The 23,259-nt window shown below is 40.8% G+C and overlaps 1 protein-coding gene across 1 annotated transcript; it reads left to right on the top strand.

Moving 5' to 3' along the window:
• Positions 1–465: 465 nt before the first annotated feature.
• On the top strand, positions 466–22,112 carry LOC132419390 (angiotensin-converting enzyme 2-like; the record flags this gene model as incomplete). Its single annotated transcript, XM_060003297.1, has 6 exons — positions 466–829; positions 13,803–13,961; positions 17,257–17,347; positions 17,781–17,924; positions 19,298–19,410; positions 22,007–22,112. Coding segments are annotated over exons 1-6 (799 nt in total), but the record flags the coding sequence as incomplete, so codon positions are not given.
• Positions 22,113–23,259: the final 1,147 nt, after the last annotated feature.

Raw genomic sequence — 23,259 nt, 5'->3', positions numbered from 1 at the left:
AGTTAACTTGTGGAGTGGAGGGTGGTCTCATAATTTTAAAAATTGGCCCTGGAAATTAAAATTTATCAGAAAAAAATGAATTCTATAGCGACAAGGGCAAAATTGTTTATTTAGGAAGGGAAAATGTTACCCAAATAGAGTTTCTATGAATATGAGTGTAAAATAAAAAGGAAGGAGAGAGAAGTGACTTAATGGAATTGTCTCTAAAACGTGTAAGTCCCAACATTACCCCCGTGACCCCTAATTCTAGAGTTCGTTGGTCACTGTAAAATCATAACACCTTCAGTGTATCTTTAACAGATTTTAAGGAACATACTAAGCAAATGGACAAGTTTTGATTTGGCCATAAAATTTGAGAGCTATGATTCTCTAGGATTAATGAATAACATTTGTTTATTTGATTTCCTTTAAGAAATCATTCTAAAATCTGTTTACATATCTGTCCTCTCCAGGATGAATTTTGTGTTGGTTCAGCAGATTGTTTACTGTTTTTTCTTCTTCTTCCTTTTTTTTTTTTTTTTTTTTTTATCTTCCTGCTCAGTGCCCAACCCAAGTTCAAAGGCTGATGAGAGAGAAAATCTCATGAGGAGGTTTTACTCTAGGGAAGTTGTTCAGTGGATGGGATCTTGGCGCACAGAGCAAGATGTCAGGCTCTTTCTGGCTCCTTCTCAGCCTTGTTGCTGTAACGGCTGCTCAATCCACCACTGAGGAACGGGCCAAGACATTTTTGCAGAAGTTTGACCGTGAAGCTGAAGACCTGTCTTATCAAAGTTCACTTGCTTCTTGGAATTATAACACCAATATTACCGATGAGAATGTCCAAAAGATGGTGAGTTCTCTCCTATAGCTGCATAAGGATATCAGTTGCTTCTTAAAAATCAGCTTACTGCCCAGGAAACCGAAAAGGGAAATCAAAGAAATGCTCCGAGCTGTGAGGTTGGATGTTTGCCTCAGTATTTCTGATTCTGGAGTCCCAGATGCCGAACAATTGACCTTTGGTTCATTTGGAAAATTGTTAACAAAATAATTCACTGGTCTCAGTCCAGATTCTTGGAAACCAGTGAACATGCTTTAGAAAGTTGCCACCATAATTCTCATCATAGTCAGGCTTTCAAAGCAGTTCATAGAAATGCCATAAGTTATTGAGTTAATAATTTTCCCAAGCCTACAATGTCAACAGGAATGTCTAAAGACTCTCTACAAATGATCTATTAACTGAGAAAAATGCAACTGGAGGCTTAGTGAAAGAGCTAGCCAGTAATTAAGATTACCAGGGGTCGGGTGAGGCTGGACTTGGGAATTCCTTCCTTAATGGTCTCGGAGCTCCGAGGGACTTCCAGAGCATACGGGATCCACAGAGCCCTCCGAGAAAAACCATAATCAAACCAATTCTGACAGATCTCAGAATGCTCTGGGAAAGCAAGATGTTTTGTTTGACAAGTGCAAGGATTTAGGGGATCTCTTCCCTCACAGATCCCAAAGCAGTGCTGAAAATGGAGTGACATTATTTAAGAAAAGTTTTTATGACACTTGTACAGCAATACATGCTTTCAAAAATGCAGTTCAGAAGCTTCTTTTTTCAAACAGTCGGTTGCATGTAAATTAAATTACTGCTGCTCTCTGGACAGATCCAATCTGAGACCTGCTGCCTCATCTGAATTCCTCAGGAGATTTTTTCCCCCTAGTTTTCTAAAGCTTAAAGAGATCCAGGAGATTTTGACAGCCCAGTGTTGTCATAGGAGAGCATTTTTCTTGTCTCATAGTTTGGTCTTACCTCTCTTCACCTCTTCACTGTTGCTTTTTTCTCACTTTTTATTTGATCTTTGTTGGAGGTACCTGAAGTGCATTGTGCATTTGTTTTCATTCTCTCTTTTTTTAAACATCTTTATTGGAGTATAATTGCTTTACAATGGTGTGTTAGTTTCTGCTTTATAACAAAGTGAATCAGCTATACCTATACATATATCCCCATATCTCCTCCCTCTGGCGTCTCCCTTCCACCCTCCAGAAAGAGAGAAACAAATACGGTATGCTAACACCGTATATATGGAATCTAAAAAAAAAAAGAAGGTTCTGTTTTCATTCTTAGCCGAATTGTCCGCAGGTGGTGGTGAAGTTCGACCGGCATCATGCCTAAGAGGTCTGGAGTCAGACTGCTGAGGTCCAAACCCTGGCTCCACCACTTTCTACCTGGGTGAACGTGAGCTAGTTAATGAACCTTTCTCCGCCTTAGTTTTTCTGCCTGTGAAAAACAGCGTAACACTCATATTTGCCTCATAGGGTTGCTGGGACGACAGTTAATACACAAAACCACCAAAATAGTGCTCAATGCTTGTGAGCCTGGGAGAACAATACGATATCATTGCTGTGAATGTGAAAGGGAGTTATAATTGCTCAAGAGACATGTAACAGTTCTGTTGAGGGCCCGCTTGCTGAGAAGGGCATGTTGTACGCCCAGATGTAGTGATGTTTGTTGAATTCACGTTTGGATCTTAAGTGCTGTCATTTTTGAATTGCACTTGTTGATTAGAGGAAAGGCCAGAAATGAAAGGGCACAAATCCACAAAGTGTGGTCGAACTGCAGACAGTATGGGCCCTTTAAAGAAAAGTGAAAATATCTGAATGCAAGAAGCAAGCAGGGGGCCCAATATGTCCTTCCTCCAGCAATGGTGAAGGGCACGTTAGTGCATTAGTGCACCTGTGTGGATTTACCTGGGGAGGGGGCAATGCACAGGGAGAGCAATAGCTCTTCTGTTCTCTTATCACATATATTGAGATCCCCTGATGAAACGGGCACTGCAGCTGGTGGTACAAGAGGCACGAAATGAGCAGGAGACTGAGATATGATCTGCTGCCGGTGGCTATCAATAGAAAGAACTGGAGAAACGGAGCATGTTCCCCCAAGAGCCACTGGAGTGATTTAGGGCGATCAGAGAGAGTTAGAAGAGAAAGCAGAGTTAGCTCTCCAAAGCCTGACTCAAAAAGAAAAAAAAAACTGAGTCTGAGCGGGAACAAGAAAGGATAGAGTGTTCCCAGTTGTATCGGCCAACTCTCTTCAGACTAGAAAGATGGTGCCTTTGAAAGCTCAAAAGGGAGAAATTTACAATAAATAGGAGGAGGTGCTGTTTACATTACAGGTGGTAAAACTGGTAAGACTTGTAAAACTAGGCCATTCTTTAATCTAAAACAGTGAGACATTGAAAACTATAAGTCGGTTTTCGTAGTATTTAAGTGAATGTAAGGATTGCAGATCCACTGTGGGTAAGGAAGTATGGTTAAGTGCATTTATGGACCCAGTTCTTTACCTTTCCCTATATCAACACCCAAGGTTATGTCACTTTGCAGTGCCATCCCACTGAAGGTGATGTGATCGTGTCCTTCGCCATGTGACTTACTTTGACCAATGGACTGTTAGCAGATGTGATGCAAGTAGAGGCTTGGAAGGGACTTGAACAGTGGGGCTTGTTCTTTGCACCTTTGGCTTTGCTATGAGAACATGCCTGGGTTGGCCAGCTAAAGAGTGAGGGAATGTGTGGAATAGTTGTCCCGTCTGAAACCAATCCCCCAGAGTTGTAAGCAAATCCAGCCAAGATCAACAGAGCTGCCTGGTAACCCTCAGTGATTCTAGGCACGTAAACAATGAACACATGCCATTGAGATTTTTGGTTGTTTGTTATGTAGTATTATTGTAGCAATAGGTAAGTAATACAAGAAGAGAAATTTGGGCTGTATGACATGTGTCTGTTCATATCCTATCAGGGTGACATTATTGAGGGCAATCTGCCATTTCCTAATTATCCCTTGGCATAACTTTCAGAGTCAGAATATTGGGCTTGTCAGCCAATCAGTCTGACGCAGTATGGCGATTCTCAGATCAAGTCATGAGACTATAGCTTAAAATAATAGAAGGCAGCAAAACTTGATCAGTATAGTGTCCCCAAATCTCCCTGCTTAGGAGAGGCCCATCAGACAGAGATAAGGAAAAAAGCTTGGTTCAAAACAGGTTTCCATAGAATTCAGAAACTCACTGAAAATTAATTACCAAATACTTGCTTTAGAGCAAATACTGTTCTCATGTTTGAGATCGAACATTCACCGATTAAACTGTAATTCTCTTCTCAGTAAAATGACATTACTTTTTTACATTGCCCCTTTGTAAGTTTATTGTTCGTTTTATTTTTGAAAGAGTCCTTTGTCAGTCAAAAGGATTTCTTTTTTCTTTTTCTTTCTTTTCTTTTTTTTTGCAAAGTCGGAAGCTCTCTAGCAACATAGGAGGTCCCTGGACAATTTTTTTATCCCTGGAAGAGAGCGAAAGGATCCCGTCACTGGCAGGGGCATCCTGGTTCACTGTTCCAGTATTTGACAGTAACTACTACAGCTGCCCCAAATTCCTGTGCATGCAGCTGAAGGGCGTGTTGAAGACTGCCCTGTTGGAGCCCTGGAGGTCTCCAAAAACACTTCGTAAATATTTCTTGTTGAGTTATCAGAAGTTGTAAAGAGAGAGCAGGAGGCCCACACTTACCCTTTGGGTGGTCAGGGCCCTTAGAGTCCTTGGGCACACCTGCTTCCTAAACCTTTTCCGCTGTCTTTAGGGCTGGGGGCACAGTGAACCCAGAGAAGGGTCATTTTAAACTGCTATTCTGTACCCAAGGAAAGAATGTAGACGCCAACCCTGTCTCCAATGAATCTGTCCCACAATCCCCAACACATACAAGTACCTACACCCAGGTACAGGGGTTGGGAAAAGTCAGTGTGATGCAAATACAGTGGAATTCAGGGAATCTGATGCTATCTTGACTCTCCTGAGCTGGCTGTGATACCTTGGGCAAGTCACTTATTTTTTGTCTCTTGAAACATAAGAGGGTGGATGGGCCCAGCCAAGATTTTTCAGTGGATAACTGGTGAATGAATAAGTTCCACATGTGGAGGATTAACATGAGTCAAGTGCATTGGAGGCCTGTTCATACTAGTTTTTCTTTGTCATGAAAACTTGATGATGTCCCAGTTGAGTGATGTAATTTGGTGAAACTGAACTTGAGCAACTCAAAATGACATGTTTAATTCCATCCAAATTTGACACAGTTACTCACTGATCTAAGCACTCTGACAGGACACCAGGCAGCCACGAGCTACACCCAGGGAAAGCGGCCTGGTGGTCAGGAACTGCCGCTGCTTCTTAGTGTGTGCCAGGTAACTGGGCAAAAGAGAATTCATTTAATTTTGGCTAAATCCTTTGGTTTGGAGCGGTTCCATGGGTGTTTCAGAGCCAGTTATAGGAGCTAGGGAATAAGGTGGGGTTTTTTTTCTTTGCTTTTACTATTGAGCGCTTTTAACAACAGCTTTGTTGAGATACAATTATGCACCATAAAATTCACCAATTTAAAGTCTACAATTCAATGCTTTTTAGTATATTTGCAGAATTGTACAACTGTCATCACCATCTCATTTTAGAACATTTCCATCATGCCAAAAGAAACTACACGCCCATTAGTAATCATTCTTCCTCCCCCGTCCCCAGCTCTAAGCAACCACTGATGTACTTTCTGTCTCTATAGATCTGCCTATTCTGGACATGTCATATAAATGGAATTATACACTAGGTGGTCTTTCGTGACTGGCTTCTTTCACTTTGCATGCCGTAGCATGTATCATTACTTGGTTCCATTTTATTGCCAAATAGTATTCCATTATATGGATTTTTTTTTAAACTTTTCATTGTAAAAATTGTCAAACACATAAAAGAAGGACTAGTATGTTGAATCTCCTTATACCCATCACCCAGCTTCAGCAATTGTCAACACTTTGGCCAATCTTGTTTTATTTTTCTACCCAACCCCATGTTTACTGGATTATTTTGAAGGAAATCCCCAACATCATATAACTATATGTTACGTGTAAATATTTTACCTTCTAGCTCTCAAAGTAAGAATTTTTAAAACAACCTTAATAACAGTACCATGTCAAAAACATGATAATAATTCCTCAATACCATCAAATATCTAGTCAGTATTCAAATGTACCCTAATGTCTCATTTAAAAAAATTTCAGCTGGTTTGTTTGAATCAGGATCTAACAAGGTCCTCTCTTGATCATTTTAGCAGATGTACTTTAGGTCTTTTTTAGCCTATAGAGTCCCTCCATCATTTTTCTGTTTGTTTTGTTTTGTTTTGCAGTTTATTCGCAGAAGTACTGAACTGTTAGTCCTATAGAAACTCCCACTTTCTGGATTTGCTGATTATGTCCCTATAATATTGCTTAACATGCTCTTTTGACCCCTGTGTTTTCTGTAAATGTATAGATCCGGGGCAGAGGTCAGCACACTTTTTCCATAAAAGGCCAGGTAGTAAATATTTCAGGCTTTGTGAGCCTCTATTCAACTCTGCCATTGTAGACCAGTCAACTCTGCCATTGTAGCACAAAAGCAGCCATAGACAGCCCATAAATGGGTGTGAATATGTTGCAATAAAACTTTATTTACAAAAACAAATGGTGGGCAGAGTCCTGATCTAGAGACCTGATCAAAATCAGGTTTCACTTGTGAATTTTTTTAATAGGTGTGGAAAATGAATTTACACTACTAGCAGGGTGCAGGAATATTGAGCCAAGAAATTAACAAAAAACTTGTTCAGGTTCCTAGAGCTCTGGAAAAAAGAAGCAAATTTGAAAATCTGTAGGGACCCTTTTATGAGCCAAAGCTCAAGGCATTCCTACTTTATGTAACAGATACAAATAAATTTAAGATAGACTAAAAATTAAATAGGAAAAGTAAGACAAACTTTTATAAGGATATATAGGTGACTCTTGGTTGGACATGGTTTATTATTATTTTTTTATAGATAAGATTTCTTTTTTATATTTCTTTTTATTTATTATCATTTATTGTTGGCCGCACTGGGTCTTCGTTGCTGCGCATGGGCTTTCTCTAGATGTGGCGAGCGGGGGCTACTCTTCATTGGGGAGCGCAGGCTTCTCATTGCGATGGCTTCTCTTGTTGCAGAGCACGGGCTCTAGGTGCACGGGCTTCAGTAGTTGTGGTGCGCAGCCTCAGCAGTTGTGGCTCATGGGCTCTAGAGTGCAGGCTGAGTAGTTGTGGTGCACAGACTTAGTTGCTCTATGGCGTGTGGGATCTTCCCGGACCAGGGCTTGAACCCGTGTCCCCTGCATTGGCAGGCGGATTCTTTTTTTTTTTTTTTTTTAGTTTTTTTAACATCTTTATTGGAGTATAACAATGGTGTGTTAGTTTCTGCTTTATAACAAAGTGAATCAGTTATACATATGCATATATCCCCATATCTCTTCCCTCTTGTGTCTCCGTCCCTCCCACCCTCCCTATCCCACCCCTCTAGGTGGGCACAAAGCACCGAGCTGATCTCCCTGTGCTATGTGGCTGCTTCCCACTAGCTATCTATTTTACGTTTGGTAGTGTATATATGTCCATGCCATTCTCTCACTTTGTCCCATCTTACCCTTCCCCCTCCCCATATCCTCAAGTCCATTCTCCAGTAAGTCTGCGTCTTTATTCCCATCTTGCCCCTAGGTTCTTCATGACCATTTTTGTTTGTTTGTTTTTGAGATTCCATATGTATGTGTTAGCATATGGTATTTGTTTTTCCTCTTTCTGACTTACTTCACTCTGTATGACAGACTCTAGGTCCATCCACCTCACTACAAATAACTCAATTTTGTTTCTTTTTATGGCTGAGTAATAGTCCATTGTATATATATTATGCCACATCTTCTTTATCCATTCATCTGTTGATGGACACTTAGGTTGCTTCCATGTCCTGGCTATTGTAAGTAGAGCTGCAATGAACATTGTGGTACATGACTCTTTCTGAATTACGGTTTTCTCAGGGTATATGCCCAGTAGTGGGATAGCTGAGTCGTATGGTAGTTCTATTTTTAGCTTTTTAAGGAACCTCCATACTGTTCTCCATAGTGGCTGTATCAATTTACATTCCCACCAACAGTGCAAGAGTGTTCCCTTTTCTCCACACCCTCTCCAGCATTTATTGTTTCTAGATTTTTTGATGATGGCCATTCTGACCGGTGTGAGATGATATCTCATTGTAGTTTTGATTTGCATTTCTCTAATGATTAATGATGTTGAGCATTCTTTCATGTGTTTGTTGGCAATCTGTATATCTTCTGTGGAGAAATGTCTATTTAGGTCTTCTGCCCATGTTTGGATTGGGTTGTTTGTTTTTTTGATATTGAGCTGCATGAGCTGCTTGTAAATTTTGGATATTAATCCTTTGTCAGTTGCTTCATTTGCAAATATTTTCTCCCATTCTCAGGGTTGTCTTTCCGTCTTGTTTATGGTTTCCTTTGCTGTGCAGAAGCTTTTAAGTTTCATTAGGTCCCATTTGTTGATTTTTGTTTTTATTTCCATTTCTCTAGGAGATGGGTCAAAAAGGATCTTGCTGTGATTTATGTCATAGAGTGTTCTGCCTATGTTTTCCTCTAAGAGTTTTATAATGTCTGGCCTTAACATTTAGGTCTTTAATCCATTTTGAGTTTATTTTTGTGTATGGTGTTAGGGAGTGTTCTAATTTCATTCTCTTACATGTACCTGTCCAGTTTTCCCAGCACCACTTACTGAAGAGGCTGTCTTTTCTCCATTGTATATTCTTGCCTCCTTTATCAAAGATAAGGTGACCATATGTGTGTGAGTTTATCTCTGGGCTTTCTATCCTGTTCCATTGGTCTATATTTCTGTTTTTGTGCCAGTACCATACTGTCTTGATTACTGTAGCTTTGTGGTATAGTCTGAAGTCCGAGAGGGCAGGCGGATTCTTAACCACTGTGCCACTAGGGAAGCCCAGGAATGGTTTATTAAATGACTTTTGTTTTAGAATGATTTATTAAATAAGAGACAAAAGGATCAATCTATAAAGGAAAAGACTGAGCAAATCAGTTGCATTAGGATTAGAAAGAAACTTCTGTGCACTAAAAGACATCATAAACCTACACACACAGACACACACAGGACAAGAAGCAGAGCTTGAGAAAACATTTGTGATACATATAATTAACAAAAGATTAACAGTCAGAATCTATAAAGAAATTTTACTAAGTGTTAAAAAAGACAGAAATTCACTAGAAAAATAGGGAAAAGATATGAGCAGCAAATGCATAGAGGAGGAAATTTGAATATATATATATATTTATATACCTCATATATATGTTTAACCTCACTAATAATCAGAGGGATAACATTATATTAATAATGAAACACCGAGTTGACATAAAGTCAGATTTACCAAGATTTAACAATATCTACAGGAGTTGAAAATTGCTTTAACCCATCAATTCCACTTCTAAGAATATGTGGGGGGTTTTAAATTAATTAATTAATTTTTGGCTGTGTTGTGTCTTCATTGCCGTGAGGGCTTTCTCTAGTTGTGGCGAGCGGGGGCTACTCATCGTTGCAGTGTACGGACTCATTGTGGTGGCTTGTCTTGTTGCGGAGCATGGGCTCTAGACATGCAGGCTTCAGTAGTTGTGGCACGTGGGCTCAGTAGTTGTGGCTCACGGGCTCTAGAGCGCAGGCTCAGTAGTTGTGGCACGTGGGCTTAGTTGCTCTGCGGCATGTGGGATCTTCCTGGACCAGGGATTGAACCCGTGTCCCCTGCATTGGCGGGTGGATTCTTAACCACCGTGCCACCAGGGAAGTCCTACCATTTCTTTTTTGTAGTGAGAACATTTAAGATCTACTCTCTTAGGAACTTTTGAGTATATAATACGGTATTATTGATTCTAACCACTAAATAAATATGTCTCAAGCAACTATTGCAAAGTGTCAACGTTTAAAAAATCTGAGTAGAGGTTTTCGTGATAGTTGCTATGTTACTTATACTACATTATATTTGTTATTATGAAATATCTCAAATATATATCTAGTGGGCCACTTTCTGGCAGGACCCAGTTTCAGGTGTGAGTGGATTTTTCTTTTTCCCTATGAGATAAAATTCAGCCATACCCCTTCCTCCCATCTGAAAAAAGAAAAAATAAATTTTTGATTCTCATGGCAAAACAATATTGTTGTAATTTAGATTACCTACTTCCTTGAATAGAATAAGCTGTTTTAAAAAATATGCAAGTATCTGGGCATATTTGAAAAGTAACCAAGGCAGTTTTCATCTTTGAATCTGATGTGGTTTTGAGAGCTATATATGGAAACTGGACCAGCATATGGGACCTGAGCGTGGAGGGTTCCCTGGGAGCCTGTTGGGCTCCAAGTCACTGTTTGGATGCTAAGGTTCCGTTCAGTTTTTCATCTTCTGTCTTCAGGGAACTCTCATACCTACAGGGGAAGAAGTGGTTTAGGGGTTGATAGTGAGCTATAGAAAAAAAGAAAATGAGATTTTAATTGTTTTCATTTCAAACAACTTATCACAAAAGCATTTTAATTGTTTAGATAAAACTATCATAATTTGGTTAGAGACCACAGACCTATGGCTTAAGACGAAGCTCATATGAAAACATTTAAAAGCATAATGAAATCATATTTAACTTGCATATCATTAGGGCCAAAAAGAGCAGGATATCTTTTGGAGTGTTTTAAAATATAATTTAGGATTTCACATCTTCAGTCCTTGAAATTACAAAGGATCTCTTGTAGGATGAGAATATGGTATCCACTGTAGTTATATGTAGGAAGTCAGAGAGGGTTCTAACTTCCTGTGATTGTACTGAGTAATGTGTGTCTTGACCCCAAACCCCCATCAATGGCTGTGGAAACTTTTGCTGTGTTAGCTGCTGCTCTCCTGCCTTTGCACAGAGGCAGTATGGGATGCCACTTATTTGATTTGTAATGGTTCCTTTTGAACCCTGTAACTATGTAGGTTACTGTATATGCTTCAATTCGTTCATCATTCAAATCCAAAAATGACATAGAGCTCTCAAGCACTGTCTGTGTTACTTGGTTGGCATGTATGAACTGACTTTGATTCTCTGTATAACTTCTAAGCTGTCAGTTTTATGTAGGCTTGGGAGCCTTATAGCATGAATATGGAATAGATTGTAAGCAGTATTAAAAAGAACAGCTTGGGATGGAACAGTGTGTCCTCAGGGGCCAAAATTCAAGGCAACATAAAGTAATTTTTTTGTGATATAAAGTATAACACTTGTATATGGTAGCGATAAATAAAATAAAACAGATATCTTCAAAGTTCCCACATGCAGTATAATTTTTAAAAAATATTTTAAGATTGGGGCCTTTTGGGAATAATGAGCTGTTTCCAAAGTAGATTGAAAAGAAAAGAATTGCCTTAATTTGGGATCAAAGTTTTACTAGAAATTTTGCTGTCAGTCATTCTGGATTGGATGAAAAAGGGTAGGGACTGAGAGGCGAGTGGTGGGTTGCATGAATGAATTTGTGCTGTAGACCGAACTCCTCTTTCCATAGCTCACTCCCTCTCATTCGGGCATGTTAGAGACAAGAACAGAATATGTCGAATCTATAGCCAGTGGTTAAGAGCATTAGCTTTGGAGGTAAACATTTCTGGGTTGACACCCTGTTTCTTCCAGTTGCTAGCTGTGTGACCTAGGCAAAGTTACTTACCTGCTCTGTGCCTCATTTCCCTCATTTGTGAAGTGGAGACAATCACAACTACCTCACAAGATTGTTTGTGAAGATTAACTGAGAAGTAGTTCCTGAGGGGTTGTGTGTGCTCAATAAAGAGAGAAATCTTTTTCCATTTCACTGCAACTATTCCCTTCATCTCTTGTCTGATCCGTTGTTGTCCCTTTCCTGCACCACTTTCATCATGTCACACACCTGCTTGCAACCCCTAAGTGACTCCCTAGTATTTACAGGATAAAAGTAAAATTCCTTGGTCTAGAGAGTGCAGTCATGTCTGGAGTCCTGCTTTGGAATCTGTGCTAGTTTTCTATTGAGTAAGAGATTACTACAAGCGTAGTAGCTTAAAACAACACACACTTGTTATCTCACAGTTCCTGTGGGGCGGGACTCCAGGCACACCTTAGCTGGATCTGCTTCTGAGTCTCATAAGCTTACAATCAAGGTCCCGGCTAGAGCTGTGGTCTCATCTGCAGCTCAACTGGGGATGAATCCACTTCCAAGCTAATGTGGTTAGTGGTAGCATTTAGATCCTCATATGTTGCTGAACTGAGGTCCTTAGGATGTCAGTCAGAGGCCATCTTCAATTCCTCACCATGTGGCCCTATCCTATAGGATAGTTCACAACATGGCATCTTGCTGCATCAAAATCAGCAAGGGAGAGTCTTCTGGCAAGATAAAAATGGCAACCTTATGTAACATAAACATGTATATCCTGTCACTTTTGCTATATTCTCCCAGTTAGAAGTGAGGCACAGGTCCTGCTCACCTTCAAGGGGAGGGGGACACACAAGGGTGCCCCAGCAGGAAGGAGGGATCACAGGAGCCATCTTAGTGTCTGCCCACCACAGGATCCAGGATTCAGATACCGGCATTTAGTTACCAGCTCCACTTTTTATTTCTCTTAGCCCCTTTCTACACATAGGAAAAATGGAAAAAGAATAATTTTCTATCTCGTGGGGTTGTTAAGAAGACCAAATGAGGTAAATTATTTTGCAAAGTACTCTACACCCATCTATCTCCTACCTACTTTAAGGTCTGTCTTAAGTTCCACCTCCTCCAGGAGGGCTTGCCAAATCTGGTCCCTGTAACAGGAACTGCTTAGCCCCACTCATAGTTTATACATTATCATATGCTCTTGTTTCAGTAATGAAACATTCACGATGCGTATCTTATCTGTTTGATAAAACTGTCAGCCACTTAAGGACAAGGACTTTTTTCCCTGTAAGTGATAAAGTAGCTATGATTTTTAAATGCTTGGGATATATCAGGCACTTTGATAGGCATTATATTGCTTGTTAAATTTTCTCGCCTTTACAGCAACCCTTTGAGGTAAGTTCTACTATTATTACTCTCATTTTCCGAGTAAGGTAACATGACTCAGAGAGGCTAAGTAATTTGTTCAGGGTCACAATAGCTAGTCAGAAGTGTCTGACTCAAGGAATGGAGTTCTTACTTGCCTCATATGCTACCTCTTTTATAGGGTCTGGAGAAGTACAATGTACAAAATAGTTGCTCATTTCAGTCTTTGATAAATGGAAATGAGCTTGTGCGCTGAGAGAAGACTGCATTGGATAAGTCTGGAGAAGTCCACTTGCTTACTGATGGTCAAGATGGGGGGGCAAGTGAATCCTGGCATCATCACCTGCTTATTGGTTTCTTTTGCTGGTAGAAAATCACCACAGCTACCAAATGGCCATGTTCTGGGCAACCTTGACTGGGGATCATACTTTAAGATCAGAATCTCTGGTAAATCATGGCACCATGGAGCTTCCTGTAAACTGGTTCTCATTTCTTACGGTTCTCATCGCCATGAGGAGCTGTATGCCCAGGAAGTCCGCTCTGAGCTCTGCTGGACTCTCCCTTTAGAGCACTCGTCCTTGAATCCTTGAACAACTCGCCCACGTCACAAGTGCTAAGACCATACCTCCCAGGGCCTCACAACATGAATCATCTGTGAGAATTCACTTCCGGTTCTGGGGACAGGACCCTTGGGAAAACTAAGCACTAGGTCAGAAAGAGAGTGTGACCAAGTGTGGCTTGGTCACTCTTAACCTAAACTTTGACCTTCAGCAAAGTAGAGAATTAAATCACTCAGGAAATATTAAATGTTCCACCAGATGCTCTTTGGACTATATCTTCTGTTCTATCTATTCGAGCAGTGCCATTCTAACTTCAACTTTATTATTATTATTATTATTATTTTTTGTCGTTTCAGAATGCAGCCGGGGCCAAATGGTCTGCCTTTTATGAAGAACAATCCAGGATTGCCAAAACTTATCCACTAGAAGAAATTCGGAATCTCACACTCAAGCGTCAATTGCAGGTCCTTCAGCAGAGTGGGACCTCAGTGCTCTCAGCAGACAAGAGCAAACGAGTACGTGACATGCTAGCATTGACCCCAAGAGTTGAAATATTGGGGAAATCTTAAACATTAATATCACCCCTGGCTGCTGCCTTTATCTGCCAAGATAGCAATGCTCACAATAGAAAGAGCTCTGTGCCTCGGTAGGGTGGCCACGTAACTTATCATCCAAACCGATATCCTTTGAGAGTGAAGTAGGACACTGGTATGTTGGGACACATTGTTAAAGCACGATTCTAAGGGCGCTGTGGTGTATATGGACACAGTGACAGAGGTCACCTTCCTGAGGACCAGGCACTTAGTCCATGTCCATGCTTCTCAACCGGGAGTGATTTTGCCCGCCAGGGACATTTGACAATATCTGGAGACATTTTTGGTTTTTACAACTGTTGAGGGGTGCTGTTGGCATCTGGCGGGTAGGGATGCTGCTAAACGCTACAAGGCGCAAGGAAGCCCCCAAAGACAAGAGTCGTCTGGTCCAAAGCGTCGGTGGTGCTAAGCCTGAGAAGCCCTGCATGTCGTCTGATCCTCCCCCACCCCTTTGACTCTTGACTCTCCTCTGCAACTTCTTTAACAAATGGCTAAACCACCCCAGCTCAAACTGCTTCAGGGATGGGCGACTCACTTCTTTTCAACAGGCCAGTTCCGTATGTGGGTCCCTCTAACTGATGGCAAGATACTCCTTCCATTGAGCATAAAGTGCTTTTCCTCCACTCTGTACCGCCTTCTCGAGCCAAATTGCTCTCTCCCATAATGGTCTTTAAATAAAGGAAGGCAGGTAATTTTTTTTTTAACTAGTTGAGTCTTGTCTTCTCTAGGCTAAACATCCTTCACTCTGTCCATTTTTCCTTATACGATGGTTTCAAGTTCCCTAACCAGTCCTAGTTGCTGGCTTCATTTTGTCAGTATCCTTGGACTGAACACAGCCCTCCGAGTGGGTTTGGGTCTGCCTGGAGGTGAGCAGGCGTACGACATCCTGCCTCCTGTGCTTTACATCTACTAGGACAGCCCAGGATTACATTAGGCTCCTGTTTGCTTGCTTTGGTTTTTTGACAGTCAAATTCCATGGTTGATTCATCTCAACATCACTGTCAAGAAAGTCTCCAAATCTCTTCCACCAATGTTGCTCCAAAAATGATACCTTTGAAAATTCTATTCTTATGTAGGTAGTTTGTCTAAATTCAAGAAAGCCTACATTCACCCCTGTTAAAATAAAAATCTCTCATCCTATCTCTCTAGCCCAGGAGTCAGCAAACTTTCTTTCTGTAAAGGGAACGATAGTAGATATTTTAGGTTAGTGGGCCATACTGTCTCTGTCCCACTGAGTCAGTCTGCTCTTGTTGCGGGAAATCAGCCGCAGCTAACACAGAAACAAATGGGCATGGCTGTGTTCCAATAAAACTTTACAAAAACAGGCAGCAGACAGGATTCGGTCTGCAAATCATAATTTACAGACCCTTGATTTGATCTATTGAAATATTTTTATCTAAAAGATTTGCCTATTTAACATCAAAGTCTTTCTCAGCTGCTTGCTCTCTGGTACTGTGTTCTTATCTGCATCTATAAAAAGAAAAATGCACGATAAGGACAAAGGTCAAACCATATGGCCTGTGTCTTCCTACAAGCTGTTGTTTATTATTCTGCATTCTTTGGGGCCCATTATTCAAATAGTTATTAATCCACTTTATTTTATCCATTTCGCCCTGCCCCATCTTTTCCACAAGGACACCGTCTTGCCCGTTGCTCTGTTACAATCTAGAGCTTGGTCTAGTCTAGGTGGAAACTGGACATTGTATTTTAAAAAGATCCCCAGATAATTCTGATGTGCAGCCAGGATTAAAAATCACTGAAATGCGCGTAAGAAGAGCTTGAAGTGTTTGGGAGGAGGGGAGACTCAAGGATGCATGAATTCAATGGAGAGGAAGGAGGGGAGATGGAAAAAGCAGGTAGAGAAAGAGAGCAGGAGGGGTTTTGTGCCATGGTAAGGGACTTGGGTTTATTCCTTTGGACTGTGGGATCTTGTTGAAGTTTTAAGCATGAGATCTGTTTCATGTTTTAGGATAATGGCTCTTGTAGTAGAGTGAAGGAATAACGGAAGAGAGAAATAGGAGAAGGGGAAACAGGGCCGTTCATCCAGTGATTCTTAAATCATCTATGGGAGAGAACCAGTCCCTCCCTCCCTCCCTCCCTCCCTCCCTTCCTTCCTTCCTTCCTTTCTTCCTTCCTTCCTTCCTTCTTTCCTTTCTTCCTTCCTCCCTCCCTTCTTCCCTATCTTTCTTTATTTCCAATCCATTGCAGATCAGTGCTTGGTTAATTTCATTGATCACATGCTTAGCTGTCATGGAAATATCAAATCGTTTTTAAAAGTTTATAAACATTTATTCTCTCAATTCCTGTGCTTCTCATAGACGAGAAACAAACTATTTGCTGACTTGCACTGGTCCATGGACCATACTTTGAGTAGCACTGCTTTACTCTATTACCTTTATGCTCCTTTACCTACAGGGTAAAAGTTAAACTCTTCAGTAAGGCATAGAAGGCTGCTCATGATCTGCCCCTACTTCCCTCTCTATTCTCCCATCCTCCATGCCCCTCAATCAACACCACTACCCCAGTTTTCTCTCTCATGTCACCACTCCCTGAAAATGCCTTGTCTTTCTCAACCTTCTTCTGTCTTGTAAGCTCTGTCCTCTACTTCCCTTCTCTACTTGGCCAATTCCTACCTCTCTTCCAAGCCCCCTCTTTGAAGCCATTCCTGAATCTCCAGGTTATTAATTTATCCACACACCCCCCCATGCTGCCACATCACTTTTTGGCCACAGTTATAGTACCTGTCACTCTATTATGTAATCATTGGTTTCATGATTGTCTCACTGTCGCATGATTGTGGGGTCCTTGAGGACCAGTGACTTGTTCATGTCATAATTGTCAGAGTGTAGGACATAGCAGATGTTCAATAAATGTGCACTCAGTGAAGGCTGAATGGAATAAGAAACGCACTGCTCTGTGCGTGTGTGGGTGAGAAACATTCTTGGGATTTTGGTAGATCTGTTCTGTTTTGTTTTTTTAGTCACTCCACATATATTTATCATGTGCTTATAAGAAGGCCCGTCTGTGCTAGTCGACGGTGGGAAAATTTAACTGAGGTGTTCCAACCCTACATGAAAGAAGATACTTAGCCAAGAAGATGTGAACTGCTGTATTTTGAGGCATAAAAAAATCACATGGTTGAAAGGACATCTCTGCATTAGCATTCTCTTTTGTACATCTTCCACTTTTAACATTGTTTATTATCTTTAATTTGCAGTTGAACGCAATTCTAAGTACAATGAGCACCATCTACAGTAGTGGGAAAGTTTTGGACCCAAATACACAGGAGTCCTTAGTACTTGAACCAGGTGGGCTATTAATTTTGAGCAGTGATTATAAAATTTCCTTTTTTTATTCCAAGCTTTAAAAATGAGATTAACATTAGATGACGACATTGTGCCTTTCAGATGGATCATCTAAAGAGGGGAAGATTCCAAATGTGTGTGTTTCAGCACACAGATGCTCTTTTAAGTTTTAACAAAACTGCACTGGGAATTTTGTCACACTCAAGTAATCTAATGAAATTAATAGTTCAATGATCTCAGTGGTTTATTTTCTCTGCAGAAATCTTTTGAAACTATAATAAGGGTGAGGAAATGAACGAATCATGAGATTTCATTGAACAACTTAATGACCTTGATGTCTGCCAGCCTTTTAATTCTTTAAATTTCATATAAGTCTTTACAAATAAAAACTTTACAAATGCATGTTTATTTCCCTTTGGGTACTTTGCGATAATAGGTTTGGATGACATAATGGAAAACAGCAAAGACTACAATCGGAGACTCTGGGCTTGGGAAGGCTGGAGGGCTGAGGTCGGCAAGCAGCTGAGGCCATTATATGAAGAGTATGTGGTCCTGGAAAATGAGATGGCCAGAGCCAACAGTGAGTTTGCTGGGCTGTGGCGGTTCTGAAGCTCTCTGCAGGGCTTCGGGGCTATTTCTCATGAATCACCAAGCCTGCCCTTTGATCTAAGGGGTATTCCTAATTTAACAGTCACCTGCTGAACAATTAGGTTACGTGTCTCAAAGAGGAGACCACCAGGGAGTAAGGAAAGGTGAATTGACATTGTACGGTTGAAAGGGCTCAAGAGTGAGACTAGGTTACCAGGCCTCAAACAAATCAGTTGTCTGGGAAGGGCTCAGGCCCGCGAGGGTTCCTGAGGTAGTCTGGGGGATTGATCGATTCTATTTACCAGAAAGGATGAGAGTCAGAGACACCATCTCTCCCCTAAACTCCCATCTGGCCACAGTTCATTCTCAAAGGTCATTTGTGTGTTTATGTCAGAGTGGTATCCCAGAACGAAACAAATCAGAGTAGTTTAGGCTGCAAACCTACTATTCTCTGTAGTTGTAATTATAACTCAAATCACGTGGTCATCAAAATCTTAACATGGTGAGGAATTTCCATATCTCTTAACTTACCCTCCAGCCTGAATAATGAGCCGAAGCCATGGCATTATGAATTCATTTATGCTCTGGGGTTGAGGAAGGAAAAACATTTTTCATCTGTTCTTTCTAAATGTCTTTCACTACCACTTAAACTCATGTTCTCAAGCCACAGGCAAGCTGGAGACAGGAGCCCATCGCCACATCCTTCCATCCAAATATTTACTTGTCTCCTCATCTTCCTGATCATCCATTGCCAACGTGCATGTAAAAATAAAAGTTGCTAAAATACATTTACAAACTTTACTAACTATTACCCTGACACAAGCTTGCGTTTCCCGATAACAAGACACTACATGAAGCATACGTACAATTTGCCAACAAACACAGGCCCACTGTGGCCGTGTCCAAGATGAGTTGGGTTAGATTTGAAAATATAAGGCCCTGAGCAAAATGAGAATTTAAAGATCCATTCACACGTTTTAAAGCTAAGGATGCAAATTGACCTATGGAGAGAGTAGAGACCTGGGGTTAGGAGACTCGGAGTGCGCCTCTGCCCCTCACCAGTTGTGTGACCTTGGACGAATCGTTTAACCGGCCAAGAGCAGGCTGTTACCCTGCACCACGGGGATTATAATACTGTCTGTCTTGTAGAGTTTTTGTGCTTAGTAGATGAGATAATGAATTAAAATTTGGACACATTAGCTAGTGTTATTATTTATTTGCATCCCTTTGAGTTGATATTTAGAAGGGCAATAAAAATGTGACAGGTTTTTGGAGTTTTTAACCTCCCAGGAAAGCTATTCTATGTATATTGTGCTTTATCTCTTTCTTTCCAGATGTTCTCATTTTTCTTCTTTTTAAAAACAGATTATGAGGACTATGGGGACTATTGGAGAGGGGATTATGAAGTGACGGGGGCAGGTGACTATGACTACAGCCGCGACCAGTTGATCAGAGATGTGGAACGTACCTTTGCAGAGGTAACAAGGAACTGTCTGCAGAGACAGACGTAGGGCAGCATGCAGGAAGAAGGGACAGGGACCAAAAGCATTCTGGCTTGTTCTTAACACACTGGCTGGTCGTTCCCAGGCCTCAGAGTTATGGAATATTAGAGCCTGGCAAGATTGTGAAGAATCACAGGGCAACTGCTGCAGGTGATCGGAATTGCTCTGCTTTTCTCTCCCTTTTAGCCATTGAGCAGCAGTTACCAACAGGAAGATTATGAGAAGGAAAGACTATAGGAAGGAGCGGTCTTTTACATTATAAGAAGGCATGGGTTTCAGGAGCTAGGTGGGGCCTGTGCTGTCTTCCTTTGTTAGCAGAGCCACAGGCTTTGCTTCCTTCCTCAGGACACTTGATACTGTTGTTTCCTTATCTTTGGCTAAGGAAGATGTTCTAGGGAAGGGAGAGTCCTATTAGAAGTGCCCCATAGACACCTCTCAACGTCTCGCTCTTCCTTCATTTTGACCCCCACATCCCCATGCCTTCCAGCTTCTTATGTGAAGCTGTTCTGTCACAGCCATAGCTGGGCAGAGCTAACAAAAACGGAAGTAGGACAAACAATCCCCCCGAAAAAGAAATGGGCGAGAGATGTGAGTAAGTACATCATCAAGGAAATTACACAAATGGCAAATAAGCAAATAAAACGTTATTAGGGAAAGGCACATTAAAACCATGATTAAGAACCACCACAAACAGAGTTACCATATGATCCAGCGCTCCCACTCCTGGGCATATATCCGGAAAAGAGGAAAACACTGATTTGAAAGGATACACGCACCCCAATGTTCATAGCAGCACTGCTTACAATACCCAAGACATGGAAGCAGCCTGTGTCCATTGACAGATGAATGGAAAAAGAAGATGTGGTATATATATATATATATATATACACAATGGAATATTACTCAGGCATAAAAATGAATGAAATAATGCCATTTGCAGCAACATGGATGGACCTAGAGATTATCATACTAAGTGAAGTCAGACAGAGAAAGACAGATATCATATGGTATCACTTATATGTGGAATCTAAAAAGATGACACAAGTGAACTTATCTACAAAACAGAAACAGACTCACAGACATAGAAAACAAACTTACGGTTACCAGAGGGGAAGCGGGGGAGGGATAAATTAAGAGTTTGAGATTAACAGATACACACTACTATATATAAAATAGATAAACAACAAGGTTCTACTGTATAGCACAGGGAACTATATTCAATATCTTATAATAACCTATAATGGAAAAGAATCTGAAAAATAATATATGTATGTATATGTGCATGTATACACACACACACACACACACACACACACACACACACACACACACAACTGAATCACTTTGCTGTACACCTGAAAGTAACACAACAGTGTAAATCAACTATACTTCAATTTAAAAAAAAAAGCCCACTACATTCCCACCAGAATGGCTGTGATTAAAACAGACTAACAGGGACTTCCCTGGTGGTCCAGTGGGTAAGACTCTGCGCTCCCAATGCAGGGGGCCGGGGTTCGATCCCTGGTCGGGGAACTAGATCCTGCATGCATGCCGCACTTAGGAGTCTGCATGCCGCAACTCAAGATCCCGCATGCCACAACTAAGACCCGGCACAGCCAAGATAAGGAAAAAAAAAAAAAAAAGACTGACAGTACTAAGTGCTACGGACAGAAATGTAAAATGGTACAGCCATTTTGGAAAATGGTTTGGCATTTTCTTAAAAAGTTAAGCACATACTTACCATATGACTACGGTATTTCACTCTTAGCGACCTATGTGAAAGAAATGAAAACATATAGCCATACAAAGACTTACGCATGAATGTTTATAGAGATATTACTCATAATAGCCCCAAACTGGAGACAACCTAGTCACCCTTCCGCTGGTGAATTTTATCCTTAAGATACTAAATGAAGCAAACTCTGATGTATTCATACAATGAAATGCTACTCAGTAATAAAAAGGAATGAACACTGATACATGCAACAACATGGATTAACCTAAAAAACATTAAGCCAAGTGAAGGAAGCCAGACATGAAAGGTCACATATTGTATGGTTTCATTTATATGAAATGTGCAGAATAGGCAAAACGATAGAGAAAGAAATCACTTCAGTGATCAGCTGGGGCTGGGGGTGGGAATGGAGTTGACTGCAAATGGGTGCAAGGAAACTTTGGGGAATGTTGGAAATGTTCTAAAACCAAGCGGTAGTGATGGTTGTCCAACAGTATACTTTTATTAAAACTCACGAAACTATATATTTTAAAATGGTTGAATTTTATATGTAAATGATACTTCAGTTTAAAAATGAAGGAAGTATGAATGTTTTTTTGCATCTGCCTTCCTTTTGGGATCTGTATCCCTCCAGGTGTGTTAATTGCTTTATGCAGTGGAACTAGTCATCATCGATATCTGGGAAGAATGAATGCTTTCAAACTCTCCAGAATATTTCAGAGGAGAAGAAATTAGAACTTAGGGAAATTCTACTTGTCTAAAGAAGCTCCTATTTTTAGTGTTGGGGATTGGAAATAGGCTATTCTTGGTCTTAAACTCTCTTCCTGAGCTTTTCAGATTAAACCATTATATGAACAACTTCACGCTTATGTGAGGGCAAAGTTGATGGATGCCTACCCTTCCCGTATCAGTCCGACTGGATGCCTCCCTGCCCATTTGCTTGGTAAGAAACTCCAGGAATTCTTTGTGTACTTTGCTCTTTGTCATTTCCACCAATAAAGTTGTTTTTTTGGAGTGAGGCCCAACTTTTGAAAAATTCTGTGAATGAAGTTAGTAACATTATAGAAATCAAAGTTTGAAAGCACTATCTTCAACAGAGAAGTCATTTTAAATTGTTCTCTGTTGCATTACTTTATACATAAAGAGTTATTATGTTGGCCACAATCCATAGGATAAAGGGGTTATTTAAGATCACTAGAGAAATGAGAGTGGAAATGGGGAAACTAAGTTTTATTAATCAACTTGGTTGGCTAATCCTCGAGGTGGGATTTTAGCATCATATTCAGAGGAAAGAAGCTTGGTTGGCTAGGGGCAGTCAGGGGTGAGAGAAAGACTTTCTAGAATTAAGGTATAGCCTGAGTGAAAGCTTTGTTAAGTTCATTGTTCAACTGCAACAATTTCTTTTGCTAAGAAGTACTTGGTTTGGAATCATATGAGTAATGAATGAAGTCTTCATCATGAAGGAAGATGCCTCGCTTAGGAGGAGAATCAATCTTCCAAGAACTTTGGATCCTGCCATAGAGCTTTTGTAGACCATGCAAGACCTGGGGCCCTTTATTCAACCTCCTTATTCCCCACCAGAGAGTGGCCATCCTCCCTCCCCTCTCCCTCACCCCAGAAGCTGAGGCCAAATAAAATATATGTTTGAAAAGTTCATGTCTTGCATATATAGCATGCCTACTCTAGCCAAGCTAAGTTGCTGACAGCTGATTCTCCACAGCCAAGCCTCTCTCTTAGCAGGGGGGAATCTGGACAAAGGATCAGTGGAGACTTTTTCCTCTAAAGCAATATATAAATACTCTCTACAGTGTCTTTGGCAGGTGTTCTTTGGTAATTCACTTTCTGCTTAAACCTGTCTGTTGTCAGGTGGCTCCTTCTTCCTTCCAAAGTAAACTAACCTAAAGTCCTACCTTATGTGGAGGTGAATCAGCAGCACCCCTCTAATGCCTTCCATTCATTTTGCCTAATTCCATGCTATGAGGTTACCCAGAATATGTCCATTCTTCTTCCACAAGATGGCCTTCTAGAGATTTATAAACAACCACTGTCAAGGCACAGCGTAGTACCTGGCACAAGAGTACGTACTCAGT

The sequence above is a fragment of the Delphinus delphis genome, unplaced genomic scaffold (genome assembly GCF_949987515.2).
Source record: "Delphinus delphis unplaced genomic scaffold, mDelDel1.2 scaffold_579, whole genome shotgun sequence".
In the NCBI taxonomy this organism is placed as follows: domain Eukaryota; kingdom Metazoa; phylum Chordata; class Mammalia; order Artiodactyla; family Delphinidae; genus Delphinus; species Delphinus delphis.
The sequence above is the reverse complement of the archived record's forward strand: the minus strand, read 5'-3'. Positions and strand labels throughout refer to the sequence as shown.